Genomic DNA, 13,696 nt, shown 5'->3' with positions numbered 1-13,696 from the left:
AATGTTATGTCTTTACAAACAAAAGTGAAGTGCGGACTTTTATAAACCTTCGAGTTTAAATATGGCATATCGGCCATTATTTAAATATGTGGTCAGCGATAAATGCCGAATCAATGATATTTTTTTAAAACAGTAATTCGTTAAATTGCCAAAACTTTTCAGTTAAAAAGACACACGAACACAAATCGCTTATTGATAGACATAATGAAACATTTTTAACTTTTTTTATCCATAAGTTGCGAAAGCTACTGACTTTGCGGTAAATGGCTACACAAAAACCGCCGTTAGCCTTATATCCTGTCTATCATGAAGTAGTTTTTTTTAAAGAAAACGATAGGTTATTAGTGGAACCTCTAAACCAGTGGTTCAAAACGTTTTAGTTTTTGCCACACCTTTTCAGTTTTCGAAAACCTATGCAAATCCACCTCTTTACATTTTTTTAAAATATTAGAAACCTTCATGATAACAAATTAGTGTGTTTTTTTCATTTTTTTATTCACAAACACTTTATGTAAATATTTTGTACACGGCGCCGAATTTGAATATGGTATTGACTCTTTCAAATATATATTGTGACGTCATGCTGGAGTGAACCACTCATCTCTTCATAGAGAATTGGCATCCCATCCGTCAGAAATCAGTGCAGTTCTAAGCAAAAAGGTCTACGACAATCAGTGCATTCAAAGGATCAAAAAGTCCGACTTTTAGACTTTGAGGTCTTGGACAATGCACTAATTTGCATTAAGAAATGTGCATAAGAAGATTTAGTTTAACAATACTTGACCCAACCAAACCCAAACGCTAACCAGCGCCCTAACCCAAATAATGTGCGATAATTTAATAATTATAACGCTTCAGGCCCCAATACCTCAATTTGTGACGTAATAATCTTAAATACAATGGACGAGAAACTATCTTATGCCCATCCCAGTATGGGCTTTTTTCCCTAGCATTTAAAGAATTATTAAAATAACGCACATTAATTGGGTTAAGATTCGGGTTAGCGTTAAGGTTTAGGTGGGTCAAGTGTTATTAATCCTATCTCATACTTTTTGTTATCTTTTCTGAACTTTTAATGAATATTTTCAATTTATCTACGCCGGGAGTTTACCTAAAGGTCCAAATCAGTGCATTGCCAGGACCTCAAGGTCTAAAAGTCTAGACTTTTCTGCCATTGGATGCCCTGATTGTCGTAGACCTTTTTGCTTAGAAATGCACTGATTTCTAACGGATCGGGTGGAATTGGAGTGAACCGCTTTTTTAACAGATTCGGTTAATAATGTGCTTTCGTTTCTGGTTCGCCTCCTTCAAGCCTTACAAAAAACGGTCCAGAACTCGTTGTGTGGTCCGGGAAAAATCCTCTAAAAAACGGTTCATTAGGTTCGGGTTCGGTTCGACTTGTAGTGGACGTCTACAGACCTCCTGGAAAAACATACATTGCGTTTATGTTATTTTGAAGTTAAATAGGTGATAGTAACAATGCATGAGCCTTATTGCAAAGAGGTTATTATGTAGATTTATGGAAAGCAAAAATTGCATTTTGTAGAATGTCAGCGCAAAGAGATTATGTAATCTCTTTGGTCAGAGTTCACATAGGTTGTGAACACATAAAAAAGAATTACTAAATTCGTACAACAAATTGACGTCACAAAAAACATAAAAATCATAAAAGTGTGACTCTAGTCTAAAAGAGCTTTATGCTGGCATCATACTTGTTATTTTAGTTGGCGGTGGTAAAAAGTCAAACAGTTTCGTCTTTGTGCCGATAGTGAAAATCAAGATATCGGTAAGAACTATTTTTGGCGTTGATCTAGCATCGTAACACAATGTACATTATTTGTGTTAAGGTGCGGGTTAGCGTTTGATTGGGTCGAGCAATATTATTATTAAATAATTAACATAATTGGCGCTCTTTCACTATTGTACGTGAAAAGTTATGCAAAAAAAAAATAATAATAATACTGCATACCACAACGCATATTGTTTGGGTTAGGGTGCGGGTTAGCGTTTGGGTGAGGGTGGGTCAAGTAATATTATGTTTATTATTAATAATAACTTGACCCACCCTCAACCAAACGCTAACCCGCACCCTAACCCAAACAATATGCGTTGTGGTATGCGGTATTTAAAGAAAATTTTTTTTTTATTAATTTTTACGTACAATAGTGAAAGAGCGCCGATTTTTTTGACAAACCTGTTAAGCTCTGTAATATGCTTGGTTTATGGTCGCATCAACGGAAAATTTTTCTTTTCCCAAAGAGTTATTTTGGAATCGAACGGTCTAGACTCTAGACCAGCGGTTCTCAACCTTTTTGTTTTTTCGCGACCCCCTTTACGTTTTCGATAACTTGCGCGACCCCCCAATTATAGTGTATGATAAATAAACCTGAGTAAATAAAAAACACAATTTAAAACTGGCAAAATTCAAAAGGGAAAAAATCTAGTTTAGGATTGTATCAAATTTCGGATCAAATGTGCTATGCACAACAAGCTAAAGTTACGGTTTGAGCCAGGGTTGCCAGAGATTGACATTTTAGGTCAAATAATATTTAGCATGAACCTAGTGCGAGACTAAAGGTAATTCAATGGAGGTAACTGTTCTTGGTGAGCAGCCAAAATTCCTTACAACTTTACAAAACGGTTAGTCATTAACAGCAGTGCAACAATAAAGCTGTCTGTAAATTCTATTTCTCTTTGCCAAAACGGCAAGACCAAAATTTGATTACCGTTATTCTGTGGATGTTTTGGAAAGGGTTATTTAAAATGTTATGATACCGCTGTAAAGTAGAAATACTTTGCCTGTAACCTATTGTAAACCTAGCCCAAATTTTATTCTTACTTGGCCTAAATTTAAATTTGGAACTAAAGCGCCCTATACTACACCTGACGCTTTAGTACTGCAGAAAATTATTGCAGAAATACGCAAAAAATCACGCGAAGAACAATTTTTCAATTAACGTTGTTAAAGTTGGTATAAACAAAGTTAGTAGGCCTTGTGAGCCTCTGGTTTTACTTCATCCCACAATATTTCAAATAAATTCGACAAAATTAGGACAGAAAGCTTAACTGTCCTAATGATTTACAAACCGTCGGACACAGCAGTTAAATTAGGACAATTTATTGTTTTTGGTTCACATTTTAGGCCTTCTGGCAATCCTGGTTTGAGCGTCCATTCATTTTTATTAGACATCGTTTGATTGAAGCTAGACTTGATTCATTAATTAAAAAGTGTAATTGTGACGTCATAAACACGACAAGTTCACTGCAGCAAAAGCCGCACAAAGACAAATGTTAGACTGGCAGTTATTTTGCTGCTTCTATACTGCTAAACTGTTGGTTCATATTGCCTAATTCTTATGATTATTTTCTTAATGAAATTGTACATGGCGACCCCACCCTTGGGGGCAATAAAACTTGTTTTAATTGTATTGAAAAACAAAAATTGACTAACCCTTGCTACTTCCCTTACTTATTGCCTTTTAGCTTGCAAAGTGAATACAAAGTTCTTTTTAATATTGATACAGTGGTAAATTGATATACCGATGTATCAATTTACTACAAGACCATTCTTTTGTAGATAACTAGTTTTGTCACTTGTTAATATTAATAATGTAGTTTGTAACAAAGTAAGTCATTTTGTTTTATTTTTGTTGTTGTTATTTTTTACAGTAACTGAACAAGTTGTCAAAATTGAAATTGCAAGTAAGAAATGGATGTAGGAAAAAATATCTAATAATAATACTTGAACCACCCAAACCCTAACATTAACTCACATCCTAACAATAATAATTTGAGCATTGTAAACCCTGGACGACGAAAATATGGCAGGTATCCGACTGTATTCCATAGTTTGTGGCCGCCAAAGGTTCATGGCAAAAATTGTAAGGCCCGAAATCGTAAGCCAAAATGGTATGGCCCGCCAAAATGGACTACATTTCATTGTTAATTTATTAGGCTGGTGAAATTTTATGTCAAATGACGTCACTGGCGTGGTTTTGGGAAAGCACAGTCCTCAGAAATGTAATCGGGAATGGCTTGGCTTAAACGCTCCTAAGCCACTGATTTTAAATCACTTTACTTGACTAAGTTGTTTGGCAAATTATTTGGTTTGACTTGGACAAAAAATTGGTTTGTTTTTTTTTACTTGTCTTTTACTAGTCAGGAAAAACTGTATTTAAACCAACTTTTTTATGTTTTTTTTAGAAAAAAAAAATCACAACCTCATTTTACTAAAATTGTTTTGTGACTTACCCAAACCAAACCAAACCGGGCAGACATAGGCAACTACTCCCATGGGCCAGGTCAGCCCGCGAGGAGAAACATAGCTTTCTTTTAGCAAAAATAAGCCTTTTTTGCCCCTTTTGACCCAGTCCTTTGAGATAACAATCATACTTATGATGCTATGGCAACAATGCTTGAATTCAGTATACTGTATTTATTATAGGAAACAATGTGCTTTTACTATTAGTTGACAAAAAAATAACTACCACATAGTATAAAAATAGTAAATTTTGGTTGGATAAATTTACTAATAATGTAGATTGACCAAAGAATACTGTCTAAATGACAGGTGCATAGCATATATACACTGGTCAAATATTTGGTGTCAATTGATTAATATATACAAAGTATACGACTTGAATTTTAGCCATTATTAAGTAGCCAAGAATATGCTATATATATATAATTTTTTAAACTTGAAATTTTTAATGCCATATTATGTTATGTAATTGCATATTCTACTATATATTTTTGCTTTTTGTATTTTTAGCAAATTATGTGAATACTGCCATTTTGGTGTATGACAGGTTGCGGACTAGAAAATAATCCAATATTAACTTTTTTATAGTTACTAATGCTGACAAAAACATTTATGTTGTGCTTTGCTTTGTCTAATTAATTAAATCTTTTCTAACATAGGTATTCAGGTTGATTTGTAAATTCAATTGAGAGGAAGTTACTAAAGTAAGAGACATCTACAAAAGTAAGGCTGATTAATATTTGGTTTACTTTGTATAAAGCGTATAATTGTATGTAGCGCTAAAAGGTAGGAAAACAACATTAATTGAATCAAATCAACTGTGCTTTAAATTTTTAATATGAGCATTACATGCATTGTTAATTCTGTCTGACTTAGTATATAGATTAAAGTTAAAGACAGACCGGTTGATCAGTTTCTATAATATCGACAGATATTCCACTCCTATCTATATATCCATATTGGCAAATTCCAGCTGATGTTTGACAAAATTTTACTATGAAAGTAAAAAACAAAAAAATCTGTACATGTTACCTTCATTTCATGGCTGATTTAACAGAGTGTTGGTTTGCTGTTAAAAATAAGAGTTGTATAAATAAATAGGAAGATTACCTGAATGTAATTGTCATTATATGTTCAATTAATAATTGTTATTGCTGTATTTTAGTAGGTATGTCAAAAATCGTTTACCAATAAAGGGTATCATTTGGTAAAAAATAACAAAATGGTTATCAGTGTTGTTAAAAGTTGCATGGGTTGCTCTCTAGTTAAAATCTGCTTATTAGATGTGACTAACTAAACATATAACAGGACAGAATGCATATATTGTAAAAATAATAAACTGTTAAATTATTATGTCTTTCTTTCTAAGCCATATTTATATACGTACAACAGGCTATTCCGATTCTGCTTCTTTTTTATATCACACAGCACAAACATTCTAAGGTGTGCCACAAAACATTATCCTGAACAACTTATTTCAAAAAGCTTTAATTTAACTTTTATGTGTAATGTTAACAACTTTTTATTGAGTGTGGCCGCAGGCTCTGTTTTGTGCTAACCATGGCATTGTAATCTATGTCTAGTTGTCCACATACACACTTGAACTACTTGGTATGGTTATTAGGACTGGCCGGGAAACTAGGGAATGTTTTAAGGAATGTGTTTCAGCAGATGTTCGATATGATACTGTATGCACTTTGTTATATATATTTTGCTTTAACCACAACCTAGTGAAATCAATCGTATATTCCTACCGATACAATGTTGTGTTCCAACTAGATACACCTACATTTCACTTGTTGTGGTGGTTGATATATACCCCAGGTCAAAGGATGACGTATAGGCAATACATCCAATATTCACGACGCCAGTTTCTGCGTCATGAAAAATTCAGGCGTTCTAAATGTGGCTGTATTTCTGCTGTGACGCGGATCGTTGCTCTTTTTTTCAATCAAACGTTTGCCTTATTTTGTTTACAATGGCACCATTGTAAAAGCAAAAATTTGCGCTTCTGCGTTGTTGCAATTCTTTATTGGTTAGGAGGGCGACCGTTGCTTTTGTTTAGTCTTGTGCGATCTAATTTCGGTAATGCGTGTCCGGAGGAAAGTCACTGCATTTTCTGTAAGGCTATTGATTGCAAACCGTACTACCCGAGACCTAATTGCAAGGATTGGGCGGTCGAAGCCGTCAGATTTTCAGACTTTTCTTTCGTCTTGAAAAAGATCGATATGTCGATCGATATCGTTCTCAATTAACCTTCCTTTCCATTTCAGCACAGTTCTCAGATTCAGTTTTATGTTTGGCCTTTACTAGTAGTTGCAGGGAGTAATTTAGGAAAATAGATTCGACTATAGCGTAATACAGTAAACTATACGAAAGAGTTCAAAAATATTTATGGAGGCAACGTCAAAATATGCGCTGTCAAAATATTGCTGTCATCCGCCTTAAATTCACGGTCCTAATGTGATAAATGTATTCTTATTTGTCAGAGTAATGCAACTAGTCTAAAATATTTTCGGTTGGTTGCATCTGAAATCCGTGTTGGTTGTCACTTGGTTCAAAAGCATTGTTACTAAAGCCATTAATTTTATAGTGTCGCTTTCAAACATTTGTTACTAAATGTTTAGATATATTATTATTTAAAGCGTCGTAATACGTTCCCATTAATTTCAACCTACTTTAACAAAAAATCTCGACCCTTAACTCATACTCCGTTTTCGGGTATATGTAGTCAGTTAATGCAAGCGCAGTTAAAGGTCATTGGTGCGTAACTTTTTTTTCAGTGTTCATTCGTAAGCGACGGAATTTAGAAACCACTGGTCTAGATAGTGCCTTCGTTCCAGCTTAATTTTACGTCCCAAGTTTAAATTATTCATTAAGTCTAGGAAAACTCGCCGCCTGCCTTACACTAGAGGTATTTGAAAGCAGTGCTAAGATATTACTGAATCTGCTAGACTTTTCGTATTTGATAAAGCAACTAATCCCAGAAAATGAAGCACGAGGCTGGAGTTGAGGTATGTTTGTTGTCTGTTTACCTTGCTAAACGAATCTTTAAACTGCGCGCTTATTTTGTACCTAACATTAAATTTTTTTAAATTTTTTTGACCTAAAACTACTTAATTTGACAATATTTTGAAATTTTAAGGATACATTAATTTAAACAAAAATATTAATATTAGGGCCATATCGCAGTCGTTGACTACGTGTGTGTTAGTAGGCTTCATCAGTTTAAAAACTATATTAATGTTTAGGCGTCGTCAGTTCCTTTGGCTGAGAGCATTTTAGGTATTTTGCTGGCGACTAGTGGAACGCAAATCTATTATTTTTAGGGTATATGCAAAACATTGATGCACTTTTTCCAAATAGAGATTTACGAATGTTTGGCACCAAAAATAGCACGAGCTGAACCTAACCTGATATAATATCAACTAGTTGATTTTTGACCAAATTTTGATTTGATTGATTAGATCAAAAAATATTTGTCTTATTTATTGCCAATAAATGGAACTTAGAGGAAAGCGTTTCCTTACATTGAACAAGTGGAGAACTGGACGTAAAGCCGTTGCCACCTGCCAAAGTGTTGATTTAATAATTAAACTCGGCTCAAAAACCTGGAAAGGAAGAACCGTGCCTCACGCGATTTGTTACGTTGCCCGTCGCTTTTGTTGTAAACCAAAGAAAAATATCGTTGGACGTTTCGGTTTCACGCTCGGTCGCGCCTGGAACGAAATGTTGCAAAGGTCTGGCTTTTACTTCAATAGTGCTGAATTACATTGAGGTTTATGGTGGCGGCTTTCGGCAAATAATGATCACTGTTGTGGTCAGCATGCTCACTGTGCCCGTCGGCCGCATAGCAGCGGGTAATTGACCTATATCCAGATATTAGTTGTTCGACCGCCATCTGTCGCTCCACGTATACAGAGGCGCATTTCCATCGGCTTTTAACATCGAGGACCGAGATCGCGCTTGTAGTCCGGAAAGGGCAGGCGACACGAACACGAGCCCGGTCACCAGCAAACCGCCAATCAATAGCGATTTTTTGTGTTCCATCTCCGTAAAAACTACGTAGAGAACGACCGTCAATATCGACTGTATTTCCCCAGGCACTTTTCCATGTCCTTATGCGCTGAAGCCATAAAGGTTAGGAGTTAAGAATGTAGCGAGAGTTACTTAGATTATGTTAAACTTGAAACATTAAAAGATAATTTTTCCTATTTTAACTGTAGTAGGCTAGACGCTAGACTGGCATAACCCTAGTTTAGCAAGTCTGTGCTCAGTTCTAGTTTAGCAAGTTCGTGCTCTTCTATAGTACAATTTAGCTTGGTTGTATTTTTTTAATATGAAAACACGATAGAAAAAAGTGCGTTGAACGATTTTTTTTTAATTTTAATTTCGATTAATTAATAGGGCCAACGAGTTATTAGTTTGATTGTTTTTATAAAAAATCGTTTCAAAAAGTTGAGAAATGCCCAACCGTTTTTGTGTAAATAGAAAGTGCAAAGTTGTATCAGCGTTGCGGTTGTGGCCTTGCTTTAGACAGAATGACCCCGATTATTATTTGACATCCTTTTCCAACTCGATTGGTATTAACACAGGAAATTGTCGTTGTAGAACGTGGGGCGCTTGTATGTAGCAACGCTAAACGTTTAATGTTGTTCTCATTAGCCCGTAAATTGTGCATATTGGTTAGACAGCTGCCAACTTTATATTTGATCAAGCGTGTGAAGTAGTCACCGGCTTTAGGGCGTCATGTTATATACGTGTCGCATGGGCCGTTGCCGTTCCGCTTCTACAGCTCTCTGAAAGTGTGGAATGTGGTAGTGGAGAAATCTTATAAGTTGTTGGCAGAGGGCGTTTCTTCTGCGTTCTGTTTACTTTGAGACCGTTGAACGAGTTATTTGAGCGGGCGAATTACGCTAGTCGAATAGGCATTCACTTGAAAAAAACAGGGCATAGTTACTTTTGCTTTGTATAAGTTTAAAGTTGACGTATGTTTATCGATTTAAAATCGAATAACTGCGCTGAGTCTCATTGTATGCCACATTACCGCGAAGAGTAATTCTACCGGGCTTGCCAAGAATAAAGTAACCGAAATTGTGTGGCTTTGTTCAGATGGCGAGCACAAATTCGTCGTCGCAGAACCAGAAAGACGCCGCCGATCAAAACTTTGACTACATGTTCAAGCTGCTCATAATTGGCAACAGCAGCGTCGGCAAGACTTCATTTCTTTTCCGTTACGCCGACGACTCTTTCACCAGTGCATTTGTATCCACCGTCGGCATTGACTTTAAAGTAAAGACCGTTTTCCGCCACGACAAACGAGTGAAGTTGCAAATATGGGTGAGTTAAACTTAAGGGCAATGGCCCCTAAACTACTGTGCTATACCGAAATAACAATATTTTGTATTAATCGTATAAACCATTTTACATACCATGGAACCTGATTTGCTCTGGAACTATTAATGTAGTTGCTTATTTACCATTTTACATAAATAGACATGACTAAGACTAAATTTAGGTAATCATTTCCTATGTTTAGCCAAAAAAACGGTTAAATCAATTGTGGCTTGAACACACAATTAGTTTGATAACAGATTAGCAGTTTTGCTGCCAGTCCAGTGCAAAATAATTCTGTTGTGAGTTGTGACCCACTACAAACCAAGAACATTAACATTATATTAATTCCAGCATAGTACAATGGTTCTTAACCTTTTTTCTATCACGCCCTTTTTGTAAGCAGCCCCCTCAGACATTAAATAAGCATTTTACCAAAAACAATTCTGTTTTTTTACATTTTTTGTGCATAGCCTATTTCATCACTGACGTACACTATATAGGTCTCTATGAACAAGACTGTTATGTTTTTATGACTTGAAATAACCAAAATTGTTTTCAAAAATTCTTTGGACTTTCCTGTCTTTGTCAAAGTCAGTCATTTATAAGTTCTAGTCATTTTTAGACTTTTTTGTCTTGGGCAAAGTCGGTCATTTGGGTGCCAACACTACATTGTCATCATTTGTGTGTAAAGGCGAGGAGATTCTTATTTTACACAATCAGTTTTATATTGTTTGCAACAAACCTAGGAAATACAAATTAAAAGTAGGCCATGAAAATTTACTGTGCAATGAATTTACTGTCGATTATTACTTTATATATTGGTGAATGTGTGTATCACTCCATTTTGCTACATTGTACTTATGCCTCTGAAAGATGGCGAAGCATCACTTCCGAAATAGTGGAGTGGGGCTCTTGTGTATTTTAACCTGCTTGTAAAGGTGTAAATGGCGTCCACTTGGATTATGTTATAGTTTCTCTGTCATTATCAATAATACTAGCAACATGACACTGTCAACACAAGTTTTGTCTATGTTTGCCCTGTAGTCATTTAGATTGTTTCGGAACTGAACCTCTTTAAAAGCAAACTTTCATGTTTGAAGGACACAGCTGGCCAAGAGCGATACAGGACGATCACAACTGCCTACTACCGAGGCGCTATGGGATTTATTCTTATGTATGATATTACCAACGAGGAATCATTTAACAGCGTTCAAGATTGGTAATGTATAAACATTTAACTAACTATCCATATTTTTTTTTGTTATGACTGCTATGCTTAAAGATCATTTTTGCATTTGTGTACTAGCGTAATCAGTTTATTATTGTGTTTAGGTCAACCCAAATTAAAACCTACTCCTGGGACAACGCTCAGGTTACTCTAGTGGGAAATAAATGTGACATGGAGGATGAAAGGGTTATTGCAACTGATAGAGGAAAGCAATTAGCAGATCAACTCGGTAACTAATTAGCTTTTATTGGAGCTTTTTTTCTGTATTTTTTTGTGAAGTTTTACCATTTAACAAAGTAAATAATCAGAATGGTTATTTCTATGAACTTTGGCTTGGGGTGTTCTCATAGTATAATCCCATATGATTCTAATATAACGATCTTTTAGAATCTATGTTAACGAATCCATTTTTTTAAACCACTAAAGCGTTTAATTAATTATTATTATCTACTTTGTTGGGGATGTTTTTATCATACACCTTTAGTGACAGTAATTAATCACAAAACAATTTTTACCATACTAAAATGAAACTCTTTCGGTACTTGTATTTATTTTATCCAACGTATTGGATACCGATTCAGGATGCCTTTTTAGTCCGGTAATGCAACAACACCACCTTTAAGTAAAACGACAAAAAACTAAGGAGAACGTTGAATAAGTAAAGATAAGTACCGCAAGGGCTTATTCTTAGTATGCTTTATACTATGCCAGCTAGCAACAGCATGTTCATATGTATATTGTAATAAAAAATAAATAAAAACAAACAATACATGATACAAATACGAGGTTCCAAATCTTTATTTTCGGCCTACTTGTTTTTTTTGCAACTTGTTTAATATTCAGTTTGTTTTTATAATAACATTGTGTTTTAGTTCTACTTTACCGCAAACGTCATCTGTTATGCATTCAAATAATTAAATGGCAACAAAGAGTACATGACCATGAGTAACCTAGTAGCGCATTTGCGTAACTTGGCTACATTTCAAGATTATGTTTATGTACTGTAAATGTTGCGTCACAGCGACTGGCCTTAATCAACAATGCAATTAGCCGCGGCGTAAAACGAAGAAATTCTGGTGGCTTTAATTACCCGATTATAACGGAAAAATCCTATTCGAATACTCCGCTATCCGAATTCTAAGAATCCGATATTTTACTTTAAAACATCTCTAATTGGGATATTATTTTATAAATAAAAAATACAAAATGTAACTTTGTATTTAAGGGTCAAAACTTATTCCATCTTTTAAAAGTTCGTGAGCGATTAGTGCTAATTCTACTTGAATTACTGCAACTATTTCTTATTTCAGGCTTCGAATTTTTTGAGACCAGCGCAAAAGATAACATCAATGTCAAGCAAGTTTTTGAAAGGTAAGTTTTCTTAAGATGCGATATAAAGTTTCTTGTCTGAAATGTTAACACACTTACATGTCTATTCTGTTTTTAGGTTAGTTGATTTAATTTGTGACAAGATGTCGGAAAGCCTAGAAGCAGACCCAACTATCGGTAATGCTAGCAAAGGAACAACCAGATTGACAGATGATAATGAAAACCATGGCTCTGGCTGTGCCTGTTAGTCGTGAACCCTCAAACCGCCACCTCATGGTGTATACAACCATGTTGGTAAAAAGCACAAGAGCCACTTGTCTTCAAGTCTTATGGTTGTCTAACAGTTTTTTTATTCTTTTGAAATTGTGGATTTTTTGTTTTACGAAATTCCTGATACGACTGTAAACAAGTCTATGATATTATCATTCTGTACTTTTTGTTTTATTTAACTAGGAATTAATTTGATTAGGAATTTAAAATAATTTGCTGCAAATCGTGTAGGTGTAGTGTGCAATAGATGTCCAGAGTTTTGTGCATTTTAACTAATGAAGCTACTTTTCTATATATTCTTTAATGTTTCCATTTATTAAATTCTAAGTGGTGTTTATGTTGAAACATTCTGCTTATTTTAATGGTTGTCTTTATATTTCTGTATTGTTGCGTTGTGCTGTAATATATATATAAGGTTTTGCACAAAACATCGGAGATGCGACATTCTTAAACATCTGCATTAGTGTAAGGTACGTTTTAGTTCTTTAGGGGTATGTGCAAAGCAGCAGACTTTCCGAATATATTGCTTCTCTGTTTTGTTTGCATACATGTTCTTATTTAGAATGGCAGAAAATTAGATTCTCAAATTGGGTGAAAACATGTTATCCATACTGCCATCGGATGTGTTCTTTGACGTGCATTTTATTTGTTAAAAATGTAGTTTATGTTTAATGTTTATAGAGGTTGAAGCTATGGTGTTGTCAGCCCTAAATAGTTTCCAAAATAAATATCTGCTTTAAACCAACTCTGATTTTTGGTAGTATTCATTGACGTCCATCAGATCAGGGAAGGGTTTCTTTTCTGAAGACAACCCCATCGACAGGCGTAATAGGTAAATGAGAGCCCACCCAATTAGAAGTTCATCCATTCATTCATTAATTTGATACAAAATGTATTTTCGAGCTGTTCCAATTCACTTGTGTTTTATGGCTGATGATGCAAGATGCTTTTTAGCCGATTGACACATATCTAATTTACCTGTGATAATTTTCAATGCTTCCATCACCCTTTGAGTGACAGTTGCACAACAGAAATCCTGCATTAAAAAAATATGCGTTGTGAGACAGAAAATTATGCATGAAACTTTTTTCGCATATCATGAAAATGGACGACCATTGACCAAGATACCTTTCGGAAAAAAATCTGAAAATTGTGGTGTCGGAGTTTTCCGATCCCGTATATACTTAAACACCGCGGTGATTGTTATTTCTGCATTGTAAATATTTTAACTAAAGAAAACCAAAAGGCAGAAAAAGCAAACTACAGAAAAC

At 35.0% G+C, this 13,696-nt stretch overlaps 1 protein-coding gene across 2 annotated transcripts; it reads left to right on the top strand.

Moving 5' to 3' along the window:
• Positions 1-1,672: 1,672 nt before the first annotated feature.
• Positions 1,673-13,164, top strand: LOC146164059 (ras-related protein Rab-3C-like). 2 transcript variants are annotated; one of them, XM_083383103.1, is made up of 7 exons: positions 1,673-1,786; positions 4,921-4,984; positions 9,374-9,601; positions 10,699-10,817; positions 10,931-11,055; positions 12,137-12,197; positions 12,274-13,164. In XM_083383103.1, exons 3-7 carry the CDS (start codon positions 9,374-9,376, stop codon positions 12,401-12,403), a joined length of 663 nt encoding a protein of 220 aa, XP_083239229.1. In that variant the 5' UTR covers positions 1,673-1,786; positions 4,921-4,984; the 3' UTR covers positions 12,404-13,164. The 2 variants fall into 2 exon arrangements, with proteins under 2 accessions (XP_083239229.1, XP_083239228.1); XM_083383102.1 differs by lacking the exons at positions 1,673-1,786; positions 4,921-4,984 and adding an exon at positions 7,112-7,275.
• The last annotated feature ends 532 nt before the right edge of the window (positions 13,165-13,696 follow it).

The sequence above is a fragment of the Ascidiella aspersa genome, chromosome 2 (assembly GCF_963924565.1).
Source record: "Ascidiella aspersa chromosome 2, kaAscAspe10.2, whole genome shotgun sequence".
NCBI lineage: Eukaryota > Metazoa > Chordata > Ascidiacea > Phlebobranchia > Ascidiidae > Ascidiella > Ascidiella aspersa.
The sequence above is the reverse complement of the archived record's forward strand: the minus strand, read 5'-3'. Positions and strand labels throughout refer to the sequence as shown.